Source organism: Podarcis melisellensis (genome assembly GCF_964234715.1).
Source record: "Podarcis melisellensis genome assembly, chromosome: 3".
NCBI classification, from domain to species: Eukaryota; Metazoa; Chordata; class Lepidosauria; order Squamata; family Lacertidae; genus Podarcis; species Podarcis melisellensis.
This window is the reverse complement of record NC_138530.1, coordinates 84,780,975-84,801,313: the sequence shown is the minus strand read 5'-3', so window position 1 is coordinate 84,801,313 and position 20,339 is coordinate 84,780,975. Positions and strand designations below refer to the sequence as shown.

The following is a 20,339-nucleotide window of genomic DNA, read 5'->3' as shown; positions in this document are numbered from 1 at the left end:
GTGAACGGACTTTGTTTAATCATGCCTGAACCCTTCTCATCTCAATGAAAACGTTCCCTGGATTCCAGGGAATCGAAGGCACAGTAAAACTCTCACCATGGAGGTGGATGCAGCAGATGACCAGCTCCCCATGTAATTGTACACTCAACAAGTTACAAACTTGATAAATTGTTTTGTATACACCCATACTATATGTATATACTATATTATATGTAGCAGGTTATAAAAACTGCTGCAAACTAGCATAGCACACCTAAATAGTTACCTCTGTCATTTTCCACTAGAACTTCTCAATCTGGGGGCCTCTGTTACGCCATCTATGCATTTAAGCAGGATTGGAATTTAAAGGAAAGAGGCATTCTTGGTGACTGCCAGCATCGTAACTTTGGAACCAAATACCTTCACCAAAGCCTGTGCATTTTCTGGAAATAGTGTAAGACCATTCAGATTGCTTTATGGTGGCCAGACATACGAATAAAGATGGTTAGGGCTAAATAATTAGCACATTGCTACTCATCCTGAGCCACTGATATGGATAAATGTACAATTTAATTTTGATTGTGACCCATCCCAGCTTTGCACAGTGCATTTGCTGCTACATATGTCTGATTACTATCATGGTGACCTCTACTTCTTTGCCACTATGATGTCATCTGCTTGGTCATAATGATTGTACATCATAAGTTAGATTCATTACACTGCCCTTGTTCAAGTAAACATGTAATTTCTTGATCTGCTTTGCCAGCACAGCAGTTTGTAGGATCTGATTGTAGGACAAACATATTTTGTTACCAGAAGTACACACAACTTTACACACTTATTATCTAGCGAGCAAGCAGGCAGAATGCTGGTGTTGGTTATCTAATGCAGGTTGATAACAGACTGAAGTTCCTGTTAGCTCCCAGGGAAGAAGTACAGGTAAGCAGATAGGTGGTACACAGATTTTTTTTCATTTTTAAGTTTATATTGATACCTTGTCTAGCAGAAAGGAGAAAAAGAAAAAAAATAAGTACAAAAGGTTGTGTCGGAGCAGTACAGTACATAATTTTTAAACTGAGTGGTATCTAGAAGCAACATACTGCAATCTGGAACCCCTAATTTCAGCTATGTGTACCTATGTGTTACCTAATTGTGAGTCAAAGGACACTTTTATTTATACATTTTTCAGAGATGTAGACTGATACTGAAAAGATTCCAGGTTGGAGCCTCGATAACTTTGGCTCGGGGTAATATCATGAATATGCATATTTTGCATAGAATAGAGACTCAGATTGCTAAAATGGATCATCTGCTGACACTAATAGCACTGTCCATTATTGTGCAACCTAGCTCAAAAGAAACAAGTCCAATAAATCATGGAAATTGTTAAAATATGGTAAAGATTGTGAGGACCAGGGAATTTTCAGTGCTTAGCTATCAGGGTTGCTAAACATGAGACAAAACATAGGTTTTTACAGCATAGATTTAGCAAAATACCACAGGCAGACTGTTGATGGGAACAGTCTGTTGATGCTGCCGACACATATTTCCAATGCTTAAAAGTTTGCACAGGCTGGCCATACGCTACTGGACCAGATTCATGTTTTTTGTATTTAAAAGGCCGTTAGCAGTTTGGGTCTAGGATAATTTAAAGGGTGCCTAATCTCTTATATTCCAGCCTGATCACTCAAGTCTTTGGGGAAGTTAGTGGGTTCCCCCGTGGCTTTGGTGCACAGCTCATATCCACCGGGAGCCATGTTTAGTACTGTGGGCCAATTTTATGGAACTTCCATCCAGTTGAGATCAGACCATCTCCCTCCTGAATGTATGGCACCTATGGAAGACTTTTTATTCCAGCAGGCATTTTAATTCAAGTTTGATTTCATAGTTTTAACCGACTTCTACTATTTTTGTATTGTGTCCTTGTGAACTGCTTAGAGAAGACCATGGTTAAGTGGTATACAATTTTTGAAATAATAACTAGCTAAATAAATAAATAAATAATAACAGTTGCTAGTACTTCCTGTTGTGTTAACGGACAAATATTTATTTTTGGCTACAACATGCAAGGATAACTAATGGTGTATTTGGTCAATAGCCTTGTTCTGGTTCCATAAAAACATTCCCACAAGGAAGAATATAGCTCCTGGAAGCAGCTAGATATAACAACCAGCACTTAGACCCTTCCCTACATAAAAAAGACAGACAGATATAGATATACATATATTCAGAGTCCCGTGTTCTATATCTGTTTTTCCAGCACTATGCTGATTTAATTGGCCATTGGGGTTGTACATGCAACTTCGTGTAAGATATTATGAATCTGGACATTTTAGGACTTGGAGGCAAATCTTCTGAGGTTCAGGGGTTTTGAATGAATTGCCATTGACCTGGCATACTGCAGTGCAATTCCTGTGCCTCCTTTCAATATCACCTGCCCTGCCAGGTGCTATCGGGGATGTACTTCATCTGGGATTAAATTTGCTGGTCTTATTTCTACTGTACCATACCATAAAATTTCTGTCTGTACCATACCATAAAATAACAAGGGGGGGCACTGAATTTAATTGAACACTGGTTCTGGCAGAGGGCTTTACCGTATTTTTCGCTCTATAAGACGCACCAGACCACAAGACGCACCTAGTTTTTGGAGGAGGAAAACAAGAAAAAAAATATTCTGAATCTCAGAAGCCAGAACAACAAGAGGGATCGCTGCACAGTGAAAGCAGCAATCCCTCTTGCTGTTCTGGCTTCTGGGATAGCTGCGCAGCCTGCATTCACTCCATAAGACGCACACACATTTCCCCTTACTTTTTAGGAGGGAAAAAGTGAGTCTTATAGAGCAAAAAATACGGTAACTCTCTGTTGGTAGAGTTGCAGTTTGCCCCCTGGAGAAGAAACGCAGGCACCTGTGTTTCCCACCATAGAGCTAACAGCAGATGCAGGGGGTAATTTAGATCACGAACTTTGAGACCAGAAACAGAACTAAGAGGGTCTGTGTACTGGTCCAGTAAACGCTTCCGCTGCGCAACCAGCAACAGTTCTCTTTGCAGAGCATTAATTAAGTCCAGTGCAGAGATTCTTGTTGCAGTACAAGCTTCAGAGTCTCAGCAGCAAAGAAATAACGACACAGGGAAGCCTGTCTTTCCAAAGACAGGTTTATTGCAGAAAGATAACAGAAAAACCTCCGGAGCTTTCAGACATTTTTGCTTCACGCCCCACAGGCAGAGAAAACAAACACTCTTTATATACTGAGCAACTTAACAACTTAACGAGCTTGACTACTTAAAGTCACATGACATTGCTAACTTGCCAGCGTCTTAGGTTTCACACCCTAACACCCCCTCTCGCTGGCAATACAAAAACAAAATTACTTCAGACCCATTTCTTCACAAAAGTTTTCATGCCGCTGAAACCCAAGCGGTTTTGTAAAACCATCAGCTTGATTTTCATGACTGGGACAGTAATTTAATTTAACAATTCCTGCTTTTACCGTTTGACAAACATTTTGAAAGCGGATATCCAAATGTTTTGTACGACCTTTAAACTGCCCATTTTGTGCTAACTTAAGACACGGTTGATTATCACCCCATACAGTGATTGGAGTGATGGCCTTTTCATACATCTCTTGTGCCAAGCATTTGTAAAATTCTAGATCTCTACATAACTCAGATAAGGCACAGAACTCAGCTTCTGTTGACGACAAAGCAATCAGGTTCTGTTTCTTGGATCTCCACCCAATCAGAGAGTTACCAAATTTTATTACACAGCCAGACACTGATTTTCTATCCTTTAAATTTGCCCAATCACTATCTGCAAAACAAGTAATCTGTGCTTGTCCTTCAGAAGATAATTCCAGGCAAAAATCTTTGGTGTATTGTAAATATCTTAACACTCTCTGAATTCCTTTCCATGCATTTATACTAGGTTTTGAAGCTTCTCTGCTGAGTAAGTTAACAGCGTAAGCAATATCTGGTCGACTCCATTGCGAAACATGAAGTAAGCTTCCCAGTGCTGACTGAAAGATTTCAGCACGCTTGAATTCAGCACTATCCTTGAACTCATTGTCTTTTACAAAACCCATTTCCATTGGTGTTCTAACACCTGCACACTCCGTCATGCCAAACTTTTTCAACATTTGCAATATCTTGCCTTTTTGATTCAGTAGAAAACTGCCATTTTTGGTCCTATCTATCTGAACACCAAGATAGACCTTCACATCACCAAGATTCTTAACTTTGAAGTGTTTATTTAACTCTTTGGCTAGTTTTTTTTACTTGTTCTTGTGTCTTCGAAGTATAAATCAGGTCATCTACATAAACAAGCAAAGATTCTTGGGCATCTCCTGAACCTCTGAAATATAAGCAATTGTCAGCCTTGCTCCTGCTAAAACCAATGCCTACCAAAACGTCATTCAAACACTCATTCCAATTATGAGCAGATTGCTTGAGTCCATAAATAGATTTATGTAGTTCCCATACCTGATTTGATTTACCAACTTTCAATCCTGGCGGTAGCTCCATATAGAGCTCTTCAGCCAAGTCTGAATGAAGATAAGCTGTAGAGACATCAAATTGATTCACTTTGAACCCTTTCTGAGCAGCAACTGCTAATAGTGCCCGTAGGGTTTCACTCCTTGAAGTGGGTGCATAGACTTCGGAATAATGTAACCCCTTTGTTTGCGTAAAACCTCGAGCTACAAGCCTTGCTTTGTACTCTGGTTTCCCCATCGCTGTTGTCTTTATCCTGTACACCCACCTACAACTTATTGCCTTGGCACCTTCTGGCAGTTTGGTGATGGAAAACACACCCAGTTCTTTCATAGAATTCAACTCTTTTTGCATGGCCTCACACCACCTACTGGCCTCCTCCTGGGGTAATTGCTCAACCTCCTCAAAACTTTCAGGTTCGCAGTTTGCCAAACCAGCCCAAACACTAATAGCTTGGTACCTTTCAGGAGGTATACCTTTGTTGGTACGCTTGGAACGCCTTAACAGTTCCTGTGATGTTCCTTCAGTTTCCCCCTCTGACCCAGAATCACTAGTCGTCACCTGTTTGTCACTAGTAGTTGAAGAACTTTCTGATTCTGACTTTACACGTCTCTCTTGCTGCACAGGTGAACTTTTAGAGCTAGAAGATTCTGACTTTACAGACTTGGGTGAACTAGACGATTTCTCACCCTCGTCCTCAGACTCAAATTTCTCAGCCTGTTCTGGAACTAATACCTGCCCTGGAGCCTGAGTTTCATTGTTACTGTTCACCACATCAAATAGTATGTCAGGATTTCCATGAATTTTATTCCAACCATCCTGTTCACAAAATTCCGCACTTCTGCTGATTGTGATTTTCGTTTGATTGCCTTCTACATTCACAAATCTCCAACCTTTTGTGTTTGCTTGATAACCACAGAAAACCATTTCTTTAGATCTAGGATCGCCTTTCCTACGTTGTGCCCTAGGCACCAGCACATAAGCACGACATCCAAAAACTCTTAGATGATCAATTTTTGGTTTTTTCCCAAATAGCATGAAGTAAGGAGTGTTGCCTACTGTGCTATTGTACACTCTGTTAAAAGTATAATTCGCCGATGCGGGGACCCGTAAAAACCACGGCCACGGAGGCCGTGGACATGGAGACTCGGCTGGCACCGTTAGCGCCCTCCTGACTCGTGAAGAGCCTTTTTAAAGGCTGTGGATCGGGTGCCGGGGAGGAGCGTGGTGCTTTGAGTCCTCTGCTATCCCTGCCGAGCGCAGCCGCGAGCCATCCGGCGGAGAGCGCTGACTTCTTCTATTGAAAATTTGGACCTAAAAGAAGAACCCGTGAGTAATTGGAATATGGACTAAAAAGAGAGCTAAATTTTTTAAAAAATTGGGAGCGAACGGGGGAGGTGGAAAAAAGGAAGTCAGCCCCCCCCTAAATTGTAGAAGAGTCAAAACAAAGGACTGGATAACTAAGATCGAGTGGAACCTTATCTTGCTGAACTAACAACTTCGCGAGGGAAAATTATAAGATTGAGCTGGAGGAGAAAAGTGGAATTTGTATCAAAAAGCAACCCCCCCCCCGAACCCCTGGAGCGATCCGTGAAAGTGCCTGGAGAAGAGAAACGGAGGTTTTGACAGCTGTCAAGAGCTGTCAAAACGGAATAATAAAACTGAGACTTTGTTATGAGGACTTTGCCGGCTACATTTGCTATAAATTGAAGATAAATTGTTTCAAATAAGGATTTACAAGTTACTTGGACTGGTGGACGTGATCCGGAAGGGAACATTGTTACTGTAATCCATCTAGAGGAGCTGAGGGATATTGCATGTGTTTTCGACGGGAAACATGAACAGTTGAAGGGAACTTTTAATCTCCTGGGAAACTGCAGAAATGGAGCATTATTTTGTCTACAGAGGGTTTCACCCTACCGGGAACAATGGATCTATCTGTTCAAAACTGAAAGGAACATGACGCAATGTTCTGCTTTTGAACAACAAGCCTCTGTAGAGACACTAGAAGCTTTTGGAAAAAGAACATTTCTGTGAGGGAACAGGGAAGTAAAAAGGAAGAGAATGATTGACAAGAACAAGGAAGCAACAAGAATGGGACAGAGTTGGGGTGGGAACATTTGGGATATCCAGATTTGACAAGCTTATGGTTATAAATTTGGAGTTTTTACTCCTGGTTACAAAAATCTGGATAGAAGAAATGGGCCCCTTTTTGATAGACTCCTCCTAAGACTGGACTGACAAGAACAAGGAAACAACAAGAATGGGACAGAACTGGGGTGGGAACATTTGGGATATCCAGATTTGACAAGCTTAGGGATATAAATTTGGAGTTATTACTCCTGGTTATAAAAGTCTGGATAGAGGAAATGGGCCCCTTTTTTGACAGACTCCTTTTAAGATTGGACTGGCAAGAACAAGGAAATAATAAGAATAGGACAGAATTGGGGTGGGAACATTTGGGATATCCAGATTTGACAAGCTTATGGATATAAATTTGGGGTTTTTACTCCTGGTTATAAAAATCTGGATAGAAGAAATGGGCCCCCTTTTTATTGATAGACCCCTTTTATGATTGGACACGTGCAATTTAAAAAGGCCGGTAAAGGACCAGAGGGATGTGGATTTATTGAAATGTGGGATCTTCAGGAAGAGGTTAGAAGTGGAGGGATAGGAGGAATGCAACAGGGAACGAGGGGAGGGAAATTTGGAATCCAAAGGTTGTAAAACTATTATTTGTTTTTATTTTATTATTATTAGTATTATATTTGAAAGGGGGGAACTCGTGGAAGGGAATAGATCGACCTTAGGGGATGGAAATTTGGATAAATTAAGTTAATGAGGATGAGTGTATTTTGGGAATAAGAATTTGTTGAATTTTATTGTTTTTTTGGAAGATTTGGAACACAAGAGGGGGTGGGGAGGGGAAGTCCTGGATATTGGAAAAAAGTTTATGAATTGGATGTTATTTGTTTTAATTTGGAAAATCTTAATAAAAATTATTTAAAAAAAAAATAAAAGTATAATTCGCATACAGTGCAGCCTCAGCCCAAAAACGCTGTGGAAGTCCAGAATCAAACAGCAAAGCAGTAATGGCTTCCTGTAATGTTCGAAATTTTCTTTCGGCAACTGCATTCTCCTGTGGTGAATAGGGATTGGTAAGTCTATGAACTATACCTTTCCTTTTTAACCACGTCTCCAGCGTGTGGTTCACATATTCCCCACCACGATCTGATTGTATTTTACGCACCCTGGTGTCAAATTTACATTCGACTTCTTCAATCCACTCCATCAGGATGGAAGTTGCTTGTGATTTTTCTTTCAGAAAGAAAACCCAACTAGCCCTTGAGAAATCATCCACCAAAATTTGCATAAATCTCGCACCTCCAAGCGATTTGACTGGCATAGGGCCACACACGTCTCTGTGCACAAGTTCAAAGGGTTTCTTGCTTACTCTATCAGATCTAGGATAGTTACATGTCTTAACCTTAGCATGTTTACAAGCACAACAATCCAGAAATTTTGGACAGGGTTTAATGTTACACTCCTCAGCTAAATCTGGCATCTTGCTTACATACTTAAAGCATATATGAGCTAACCTTCTGTGTAGTAGATGTGCACAACCTGTATGAGGAGCCTTATTTACACACTCAGCTTGCGCTTCACCTGTTGAACATCTACCTGCTGCTAACTGCTCTTCATCCAAAACAAAAAGCCCATCCTCACAGGGAATTTTAACTAGCTCCTTCCCCTGTTTTGAAATGGTGCACACATCATTTTCAAACTCAACCTTAAAACCACTTTTTACCAGGCATGATACACTCAAAAGTCCATTCTTCATTCCTGGAAGAACAAAAACAGGAAGGTTAGTTTGCAAACAATTAACATAAATTGTGCCTTTAAGGTTCATTTCTCGTTTACTATTGTCTGCTATAGTCACAGTTTTTGCAACTGGCAATGTCTTGCAGTTCATCAAGATGCCACTAGATGTCGCTGGAATTAAACTGTGACTGGCTCCACTGTCAATTATCCACTTCAAGGTTTGTTGGCTCCTTTTAGGACTCTGTTGTGCTGCCATTGCAGATAGTCCCTTATCAGCACCTGCTCCCCCTCTGGATCGTTGATTCTTGTAGTTCTCACGTCGTCTTCCCCTGTAGCTCCGGAAACTGGCCTTGGACTGTTGAAATTCCTGTTGCTTTTCTGGACACTTTGCTATCAAATGAAACCTGCTGCCACATCGAAAACATGACTTGCTGGCCATAGCAGACACTTGTGAGGCTTCCTTACAGCTCTGCCTGCTAGTTCCCCCACACTCTGTGGTGGCTCTATGGTGAATTCGCCTAAGAGCTTCCCAAATTTCAAATGCAGATCTTAAATTTTCCACATGAGGTAATTGGGAATCGTCTATCGATACCATCAACATGCATCTAGCTTTAGTGTCCATTTTATCATGTTCCCTGTTCTGAGCATGTGCAGCAGCCTGTTGCTCTGCTGTGGCATCTGCTGCAACAGCCACAAATGGCTTTCTCCTCTGGACATAGTCAGCCCACACTTCTTTGGCTTCCAACCAGACTTGAGCCCTCTTAGACCACTGCACGTAATTAGCAGAGTTCAACTTTGTAAAGGGAACCTGGAAATTTTCCACTGCCATTCTTGGGGTCTGCTGCTACTCCCTCTGTGTGCCCTTGCTTGTCTTTCCCCTTGGGATTTGTTTTACTCACTTTTCAGATGCCTCCAGCCTCCTCTGAAGCCTTTTAAACTTTTTTTCCTCCGTCTCTTCGCTAGCAACCTACCACCGTCCTCTGTTTTTATTAACAAAACAAAAACAAAAACGGGAGGTCAAGCTAGCCTTTTGCAGCTAATGAAGCTGTAAATCTTCACTTACGCAGCTCTCTCAACTTTCTGCAGCCTCTCAGTTCCTTTAAGAGCTGGATTTACGACCAAGCCGGTCTTCTCTCATCCAAAAGCTGCTTTCACTTTCTCTGCACACAATACAGCTGTAGAAACGTAGAAGGAGCCATAACCTAAGAGGGTCTGTGTACTGGTCCAGTAAACGCTTCCGCTGCGCAACCAGCAACAGTTCTCTTTGCAGAGCATTAATTAAGTCCAGTGCAGAGATTCTTGTTGCAGTACAAGCTTCAGAGTCTCAGCAGCAAAGAAATAACGACACAGGGAAGCCTGTCTTTCCAAAGACAGGTTTATTGCAGAAAGATAACAGAAAAACCTCCGGAGCTTTCAGACATTTTTGCTTCACGCCCCACAGGCAGAGAAAACAAACACTCTTTATATACTGAGCAACTTAACAACTTAACGAGCTTGACTACTTAAAGTCACATGACATTGCTAACTTGCCAGCGTCTTAGGTTTCACACCCTAACAAGAACACTCCCTCTCTGGCCTCACTTGCTCAGCTAGAATTCCCTGTAGCTGTTTTAAAGTAAATCAGAGCTACCATATAACTTGCAGTTCGGCTCTCTGTGCTCATCTCTACCACCATAATTTTTATATTGCCGAAATCATGCCTGTGTCATCTTGTGAATTGCAAATAAAAGTTTCCATGGTGGTGGCTATGGTAACGCTGACAATTATGACAACAGTGTTAAGAAAGCAATGACCACCCATACAATGGGAGCAGGGACAACAGATAGGTAGTATATTTTGCGAGCGGGAGAAGAAAAAGATGAGTGAGTTGCTAACACAGAATCCATTGCTTCACAGAGAAATTCTAGGTGCTCATTGTTTTGAAAGATAAAGCTGAGTATAAAATGTCAAAAGCAAGCCTTTGAAATATCTACACACCTCTCCATCCATCTGCTCATACTATAGATATCTCGGGGATAACAGCAGAAAATAGGTGCTCAGTCAAGATTTATTTCTAGGCTGCAGTGTTCTCGACAGAATTCAATTGCACTGTTCAATCATTATTGGGCTAAGTTCTAGGAACATTTGAAGCTGCAGGGGCTTTTCTGGTCAGCCAGTCCCAGATGTGGCCCCAAGACATGTGGAAGGGAAAATAATATTGTGGAAAATCCTTGCATATCAGCAGAAGAGACAGGCAGGCAGAGTGTGGAGGGGGAGAAGCTGAGTCATTGAGGCAGGGGAGAGTAGCAAGAAAGACCAATGGGGGATAGAAGCTGTGAAACTAAGACGATGTATAGACTATACAAGGACATTCAAAACTCACTCTTCTCCATAAAGAATTCTGGACACTGTAGTTTACTCCTCAGAGTTACAATTACCAGCAATCCTTAATGAACCACAGTTTACAAAATTATTTGAGGGAAAGAATATGCTTTGAATGTACATTGTGTACACAGCCTTAGGCAAGATTACAAAATGGAAATAGCAAGAATGGAGACTAGAAGCAGGAAAGAAAAGAAGACATGGCCATGTGTCTTAGAGGGCAGTAGCAGAAGGGGTAAATAAAATCAGATTTTAGAAAGATTTTAGAAAGAACCAATGGGTTATTATAGATCTTGTGGCTAAAGGCAAAATACTGTTTTCTTAGGAAAGCAAATATTATCTAGATAAATGTCAGGTCTAAATAAAGAAAAAACTGTCAGTTTTGGAGTTGGAAAATGCTGATGGGCTGATGAGATTTGCCAGAACATTGAATATAAGATGGATTGTGCCCATTTTGACAGAGGATAATTAAATCTCAAGGGGGGGGATGGCACACCTGTCTCCAGACAGCTTATTTTCACAGAGAGCAAAATGACAGGGTTACAATGGAGAACTGGGTGCAAAATTCTTGTTCAGGTCTCATTGGCTGGCATACAGGAAGTTTTGTTTTGTTTTTGCACTCCCAGTTCCCAACTTCTAGGACCAGTTAATAAACCAGGAATAGATGCAAAGACATTTCATTGAGCTTCAAAGGGCTGAGTGTGCTAACAGCCTAAATAAAGAAGGGCTGAAGAGATACGGAAACTTATTGCAACCAACTCTTTGCCTTTTGAGCAAGTTCAAAAGCACAAGAAGAGATGAAGAGAGCAGGAAATCCATGAGAGTTTGGAGGAGAGAGCAGGTGTCCCACTGGAGCACTGAGCTTCTGTTTTCTTGCTGATTCACCATGCCATATGAATGGTGGGAGGCTTCAAGAAATCCAGCTTTGGGAAAGCAACTTACACCACCCCCATGCACTGCTGAATAACTTAACAGTGCCTTCCTGGATATCTGCTTACAAATGTAATTGCTAGCTATTCTCTTTCATTTACCCGAAGGGATTGGTTATTATTCATGCCTTGCTGTGGATTTGGTTACTTCTTTGTGCATATGCAACAGAACTAGGAAGTACCGAGCAACCTGATTGTTTCACACAGTAGCATGGTGAAATAGTCAGTACTTCCTGTATTCCATACAAGCAGACATGAAAAACCTCAGGTCTAGGGCCTCTCTGGGAATCATCCCAGGCCACACACACACCCCTCATTGGCTCTGCTGCATGTCCCCCTCAAGTGCGTTTGGCTGGAATGTGCAAAACAGGATCACATACTTTCCTCCACCCTGCCCATTTTTGCCTCTGCTCTGAAAAAGGCTGCCCACAAGGGAATGCAGTTTTCAGGCAGATAAAGGGTCCCTACCCATAATATAGGGATGCGGGTGGTGCTGTGGGTTAAACCACAGAGCCTAGGACTTGCTGATCAGAAGGTTGGCGGTTCAAATCCCTGCGACGGGGCGAGCTCCCGTTACTCAGTCCCTGCTCCTGCCAACCTAGCAGTTCAAAAGCACGTCAAAGTGCAAGTAGATAAATAGGTACCGCTCTGGCGGGAGGGTAAACGGCGTTTACGTACGCTGCTCTGGTTTGCCAGAAGCAGCTTAGTCATGCTGGCCACATGACCCGGAAGCTGTACGCCGGCTCCCTCGGCCAGTAAAGCAAGATGAGCGCCGCAACCCCAGAGTCAGACACGACTGGACCTAATGGTCAGGGGTCCCTTTACCTTTACCTTACCCATAATATGAGCTGGGTAGGCAATGATTATGTCATCATTTATTGAAGATGGGTTTCTTCATCAAATGCGAGAGCTTGTAAGATCTAGAACTGCAGTCATTAGTGCCCCAAAGGTCTTGGCCATTGTTGGAGGCAGTATGTCTCTGAAAGCCAGTTGTCGGGAATCACAAGTGGGGAGAGTGATGTTAGGTCCTGCTTTCAGGCCTCCCATAGGTATCTGGTTGTTTACTGTGAGAACCAGGCGCTGAACTAGATGGCCCATTGGGCTGACCCAGCAGAGCATTTCTCAGTGATACATTTTTGCCTTCTTTGAATGGAAGCCAACTTAAACTAGCTGAATCAAAGCATCCTAGGGCACATTAAAGGGTAATAAATTTATTACACATTTTGGGGACTGAAAGCTGACTTTGTCAAATGCATGAAATGAACTTGCATCTGTCAAATATATATACCAACAAGAGTGTAAAGGAGAAAAATATAAGGTGGAAGCTGAATGGCAATGAGATGCAAAAAAAAAAAGTGTAGAATAAGCACAGTAATCCTTAATGCAATACACTGTTAGTAATTTACTTAGCATTGCTAGGAAGAAAGTGGGAAAGGCGTTAACACGACCGTCTTAGCAATGCCGAGATGATTCATCTCCCACTTTACGTGTTTCTCTTCTACACCCTTCTGGCGTGCATAGCATATACGCTGACTGCAATTTCACTTTAGGCAACTGATGACGTGAGCTTTAATCCACAGAAACACGCGCCATAATGAATTTCTTAGCTTTTAAAGTGCTACATGACTCTGATTTTGTCTATTCATGGGAAAATAAAAATGGTTTTGTTTTACTAATAAGTGTTTTCTATGAGAAAGGTGAGGAGTGTTTTCACAAGCTGTGACTTTTGAGATTGTGTTCTAACTTTAAAAAAATATGTTTTCAACATGATTTATTAATTGCTGTCCTATTTCTTGGTAGAAAAGCCTGAGGAAGACCTGTTTGGGCTAAAACATGTTGGGCGTTAACAAAAGTGCATTACTCTTCAGCATATATGGGTTGTATCCAATGAAGTCATCTGGTTTGTGCATGGACTTCTGCTTACACAATGGAATTTCCTCTCTCTTTCCTCCCCCTGCCCCACATCTATTATGGGCAACCCCCAACCCTCTGGAGCAGATTTTGGGAAGGGGACAGGAGAGGAAGGGGAAGTTCCATTGTACAAGCAAATGTCCTTGTGCAAGCAGGATGTCTTTGTTGGATGCAACCCTGTAAGTTTAACTAGTTTAGATAATTTATGATTTAATATTGTTCTTTATGTTAGTCTTCAACCTACATGCTTGACAATCTTAGGGTCCTTTTCATATGTTTTATATGAAATCTAGTAATACCATTGTCATTTTTTCTAAATTTACACTATAAATGAAGTTTTTCACTCTACTGGCGGGGGAACTTGTGTATTAAAGCTTACAGGTTTTTAAGCAACTTTTTAATACTAAATACAAGTAAAATAAAACATGCAAAATTCAACTACTCTATGGGATATCAAAACATGAAAACTGAAAACTTTCCAATGCCCCATTATCTCACCCAATATGACCCTAGCTTGTGTTAAGATTTCCCCGTGTCATAATTGTCCAGAAAGCTCTATCACTGCTCCCCTCACAGAAAAGAACAGGAAGCTGGAGCGCACACAAAGTTTGGATTATTTCTATTGTGTATTTTCAATTTGTTATTTTCATTTTCAATACTGTGGATCTATTATGACCTTGTAATCAGTGGGACTGAGATCTTGGCAAGCAGATACTTTACTTCCCCCACAAAGCTTGGGCTAGACCTCAATGGAGGGGAATTTCTCAGGTTGGGGTACAGAAATCTCTCATCTCCTAACTGAACTATAGATACCGATAAGCTAGCAGTGAGAGAGGGGGGCACCGTTATTGTTGAACACCACCACATTCTCAGAGCAGTGTGAGATTTCAGGGTTTCCAGGTGCTTGCCCAGAATTCACTTTCCTCGGAATAAGGGGCAGTGGATAAACACTTGTCTCTTTAGGATATATGGCTTATTTACACATATATGCAACCTGATCTTATGGTGGAGGGGCTCACAGCATTAACACCCAATGTGGTCTTGCTTTTCCCATAGCCACAGCCTTGGATCCCAGTACATCAGGCATGGCTATATATCTCAGCTGCCCAGCCTACTTCTAGCTTAAAGCTCTCTCTCACACAACTCTGGCTTTTGCCTTTCTAACTAAGAGATAGTTGAAATAAAGGGGTCCACCCATTTGTTCTCTGGCACAGAGCCACTTCCTTTGTTCCGTCAACTACCCATACTTTTGGGGGCCATTATGACCCTTGCATGGCTAATTCAGCAACTGGATCCCTGTTGAATTTGGGAAATTATAAGGAACTCGGGCATACAGCCTACTCGCTCCCCACAAAAAGAAAAAAAAACCCACACCTTTATCCTTCAGCCTCTAAATGTGGATAAGAGAAACACTTCCCTCAGGTTATACAGAACAACATAGAGAAAGGCTGACAAAGGGTGGGGATTCTAGTTAAGGAAGGAAAACACACAATCACTCCTCCAGCTCGCTGGCCCTTTGAAATAGGAAAATCAAATATAGACATTACACTATGGCTCCACCACTACTAGTTACTTCTAGAAACCGATAATCCTGTAAACACCCGCAAGTGTCCCAGAAGCAGTTCGGAGAGGTACTGTAATCCTGGAATGTAATCCAGGATGTTATCTTGATGCGTGGTAGGTAAGGTCCCCAAACCACAGACTTAATTTTCGAGTGGACACGCACAGGACTGCGCGCCAAGCAAATAAAACCCCAGAGCGCGTGCTCGCTTTTGCAGCTCCCCAAGCAGTTCTCTTTCGGACTTCTTTCCTTTCCAGCCAACACGCAACCTTCCCTTCCTTATACCAAGTGCGGGAAATCAGTGGCGCGCAAAACCAGAGGAAAGTCCCCGTACAGAAACTTCCCTGGAAAAGGGAAAACAAATAGCACCCACTGCTCTGTTTGCCTTACTGGCACGGCTGCACAGCGTGGGCGGGTCTGCCTAGGACACGGGGCAGAAGCAATTAAGGACAAGCAGGGCAAAGGCTGCTCCTGACCGCGCCTCTCCCTTCCCGCTCCCCTTTGCAAGGCGGAGGGATTTTTATTTTATTTTCTGAAAGAATTTTCCCGTGGAATGTGACGAGTCACCACTCACGTCAAGCAACGCCGCGGGGGAGGGCTATTTTTACCGCTTAGAACGGGCTGCCAGAAGAAAAGCCCCGCCCCTTGCTCCAAAGTTGAGCGGGGGGGGGGCTCCCTTTCTAATAGGGAGAAGTGGGGGGAACCCCACTTATTGCCTATCTATAACCCTATCCCTTCTCCCCACCGCCGCCGCGCCCCCTAATGTGGTACATCCTAGGAACTACTTTGTTCTGAGGAGGTAGAAAGAAAAAAAGGCGAAATCGACAGTCGACGACGCGCCACGCGCTTGGAGGGAGGCGGCGCAAGCGTACGAGGGCCGTTTGTAGTTCCGGTTGAGGAAGCCGCCGCCGCTCGTGCGCCTGCGGAGGCTGCTGATTGGCTGAGCCGGCGCTCGTCCCTCTTCGCTGTCGGCGTGACGGCAGGCGGAGGAGGAGGAGGAATAGGAAGCTCCTCCGCCGCCGCCGCCGCTGTTGGTTTGCCGGCTTCGGCTGGAGAGTCCTCCTTTCTTTGGTTCCTGAGGCGGTGCGCCCTCCCGCCTCTCTTTTCGCTCCCCTCACGCTCTCCTCGGCCTCCGCCTCCCCTTCCTTCCTCCCCCTTTGCCCTCCTTGCCTTCGCCATGGCCACCCGCTCGTGCCGGGAGAAGGCGCAGAAGCAGAACGAGCAGCACCAGGCCATCCTGGCCAAGCTCCTGAGGGAGGAGGACAACAAGTACTGCGCCGACTGCGAGGCCAAGGGTACGTCGGCGGGGGGCGGGGAGAAGGACCGGACGTCGGGGTGGGTCGGCGGGGGTCTGAGGCGGCGGCCTTCGCGGTGAGAGGGGCAGGTGAACAGCCAGGGGTGGGAATGGCCGGTTTCCTTTGTGCCTCCCCCCGTTTCTTTTAACCTTTCGTAGGTGGGTGGGGGGCCGAGGGTGCGAAATGGGAAAGTGGTTGTGGGGTGGCGGCAGCAGCAGCTGCAGAAGGCCGGACAGCCCTGGCGAAACCTTATTATAAAAAAGGCCCCTCCGTGGTTTGCTGGCAGGCTTTTTCCTATCACTTGCTGTTGTATCAGCGGGATCTCTGCGGCCACTGCTTCCTGGAACCGGCTTCCTTCCTTTCCTATTATGTCTCTTTCTCTCTCTGCTTCTAACAGGACTGACAGTTACTTGTAAGGGTTTTTTGTGGTTGCTGGGGTGTGGGGGAAATAAAAGGTTTTGCGTATGGGATAAAGCACACACACACACTGGGCAAAAGAGTTCCTGCATTGCAGGGTGGTTGGGCTCGATGACCTTTGTGGTTCCTTCTGACTCCACAGTTCTATGATCTCCCGCCCTTCTAAAAGCAGGGTTTGATTTGAGCAGTGCTCACCTCTGAGGATTTAGCAGGCACAGAGATACACCCTCTTCTAACACTTAGGAGTAGGAGGACTCCCGTCCTGAGTCAGGGATGACGAGGATAAGGGCTAAGTTCCAGAGAGGCTTTTCAGGTTTGTTTGAGAGTTTGGGCATGCCTAGTAGGATTCTTGACATTTTTTGTTTTTCCTTTCCCAACAGCAAGCTGTAATGCCATACAGCAATTTGGCTTTGGAAGTGTTCCTTAGTTTTGAAAGAGGGTTGGCCTGCGTGGCATGGAAAGGCTAGCTGTTAAAGATGAGCATGCCTGAGGCCCTGTTGGTTCACAGAACCAAATTCTTGGGTTTTTTGCCATTATTTGGAATGATACATAAAGTGAATATTGTATCATTTTATAAGTTCCCTGATGAAGAGTCTGGTTCAATGTGTTGAGGTTGTAAGGATTTGCACACGCTGTATGCTCTTCACCACAGTTGCTGGAGTTGAGTAAGTGCTGTTGACATTGACACTGACACATGGAAGTTCCACAGACCTCAGTAGGAGCTGGTGTTCAAGGGCATGTTGCAAGGGCAGCAGAGTAAAAGAAAAATGCCCTAGGTGGCTCAGGATTTTGCATTTTAGAATTGGTTTTGACTCAAGTACAATCAGTAACTTTTTTTTAGTTATGATAAAATGTGACAACATTGGGCTTTTCAAGGCCTACTCAAATGGGAAACAGTATCTGTCTGGAAACTTCTCTGACATAGCAGATATGCACAGGTGATTTTTTTCCTATATTGATGACTAGTTTCAGGTGGTGGTGATGGGAGGCCTTATAGCCCATGTGTTAGTGTTCTGCAGGGCCTATTTTGTTTCCCAAGCTGTTGTAACATCTAAATGACCTCCTGGGTGAGAATATCCAGAGGTCTTGAGTTAGGTGCCATCAGCATGCTAATACCACCCAGCTCTATTTCTCCTGTTCATCAGAATCAGGTGGTGTGATAGGGAGATTGAATCAGTTTCTGGAATCAGTAGTGGACTGTAAGATTGCCAGAAAAACCCTGAAAACAAGATCAGAGTTAAGATCAAGATACTGATAGTAAGAGGTTGATTTATTGATGTTATTGTTGCTGTTATTGAGGTGGTGGGCAACTTGTTATGGTTGGGGTTGCAGATTGAGGGTGTGTGTTGATTCAGCCTATATTTGGAAGCCAAGGTAGAATCTCTGGCAAGAAGTACATTCCACCTCCCAATTCAAGCACCAGCTGTTTCCTCACAGAAAGACCCTAGTCAATTTGATCACTGTTATAGTAACATCCAGTTTACACTAGGACCAAGTGTTGTACATAGGGCTGTCTTTGAAGATGTTGGAAACTGCTTGTGGTCCAAAAATACAATTTCTAGATTTTTCATAAAATTGGCTAGTTATTAACTTGATTGGCCACTGATCTGTTTCCCAACACAGTTCAGAAGTGCTGCTGCGTACCTAGTTTTCAAGTCATATATAGGTCTTTAGGGTATTTGAAGGAGTGCCTAATTCCATGTGTTAAGGGTGTCTTCTTAGGTCCTTTTTGGGTGTCCCTGCCTTCAGGTCCATTGAGTGGAACAAGGGCCTTCTCAATTGTGGCTTCCTGTGTGTAGAAAACAATGAAGGTTTGCCTTGTGCTGGATTTCAAGTCTTCCAGGGTTAGATTAAGATCTCTCTATTTACCTGTTCCTTTTAACTGCATTGTTAGATTGGTTTTTTCCTGCTGCTTTGTTCTGCTGCACTGTTGTTTTAATTGTATTTTGATTTTCTTGTATGTGGTTAAATATTTATTCTAAGCCTCCATATTGATATGGAAGTTATCCCATTGAAGGATGAGGTATTAAATATTTTAAATTAATACCTAGAGCAGCAATTCAGTTCTTACCAAGTATGATGACATTCCTTCCTTAATCTTAACTTCTTTTTCTAAACATACTCCAGAAATAGATGGTCAGAGCTGAACATTTATTGCAGCAGTTGTCAAGGAGGAGTGGTTTACAGACCTTTAACTATAAGTCTGCCCACAGTCCCTTGAATGAATTAGATCATTGCATTATTTCAAAGTCAGGGAAACAGACTGTGTGGTTTTATGCAATGTTTGACCTAGAATTTCCTTGATGTTTCATTGTGTTGCCCTACCATAATAAGGAAGAGAAATGAGTCATACCAGTGGGCTAATGCTTGCTTTGCCTGAGCACACATCAGGAACTTGTCTCCCTAACAAATGCTGAATTGCCTATGCTGAATGTTGAAACACAAGATAAAAGGGGGAATCCTAATTTCAAAAGTAAGAATAATTTAATAGGCTGAGGCCTAGAATTGCTGCATGTTACAAGGATTCACTTGGTTAGCAGAACAGCTTTCATTAGTTTGTTTTCCAAATTCAGTCAGTTTCTCTGAAGTCATTTTTTCAGATGTTTCAAAGCTTCACATACAAGAAACAAAGCTATCTGTGATCAGCAGTCTGTAAAGTCAAACTTGGGAAAAGTTCAGTTGCTTACTGAGTAAAGAGTAGCATCAATACTTAGAATGCTGGGTAGCAAAGTAGCAAAATGAGTAGGGAAATAATCTTGACCAGCAACCGCTCTTTCTCCCCCAAATGAGATCCACCTTTACTGTAGATCTGATGTGGGAACCTCTTTGTAATTCTCCATCTTCCCTTCCTCCCACCTTCTTTTCTACATCCCATCACCCTCCATATTGTGTGTGTGGGGGGAAACCCTACCACTCACACCCCTCAAAAATGTTAGTGGCATTATCATTTCTATAATAATATCAAGGTAGTAAAATGCTAACCTTGACTTTAAAAGGGTGTTACTATGCTGTGGTGCGCTGTCTGGAGAGGGTACAGTGAGGGTAATTATATCTGGTCTTGTATGGCATGGTTTTGTGGGGTGTTTTGCTGTTGTTATTGCTGTCATTGTGTGCTGAGGTGTGTGCATCAAATAAATAAAACTCCTTTGGGTTGTAATGACCTAGTTTAATTCAGGATATCTGCCATCTCCACTCCCATACCTGCAGTTGTTGGCACCTTTGAAATTAAAAAACATACAGCAGCTAGCATAGGTGCATTACAATTGCTACAGCAGGCAGAAAACTCATTAAATGGTCTACTAAGACCCTACCAAGCCCTTGGACAATGTTCAATTGGTTCATGGGAAAAAATGGTTTGGGAACCACTACTTTAAACCTAAAGGGGAATTAGTGGTGGGGAATCTCTGGGCAGTGGGCACAATTTATATCTCAGTTTCTGACACTGCTTAATACTGCCTTTCTTGCAGAGGGAGGATGTACATGAATCCAGTACCCATGATAGAACCTTCCTTCATGGCTAATGAGTGCACTGTAGTAGAAACAAATGAAAACAATCATGTACCAGAACTCCGCC

General features: G+C 43.0%; 1 protein-coding gene across 3 annotated transcripts in view; it reads left to right on the top strand.

Annotated features, from left to right (window-relative positions):
- The first annotated feature begins 756 nt into the window (after positions 1-756).
- SMAP1 (small ArfGAP 1) overlaps positions 757-20,339 on the top strand; it is a 71,356-nt gene continuing 51,773 nt past the window's right edge. Inside the window, exon 1 of one of the 3 annotated variants that reach the window (XM_081904911.1) lies at positions 757-918. Coding sequence is in view for 2 of the 3 variants with exons in the window: in XM_081904909.1 (XP_081761035.1) it covers positions 16,231-16,348 (118 nt within the window). In the remaining variant the exon portion in view is untranslated. Of the gene's footprint in view, positions 919-16,012; positions 16,349-20,339 lie in introns of those variants that run through there. The other 2 variants (XM_081904909.1, XM_081904910.1) reach the window with 2 other exon arrangements.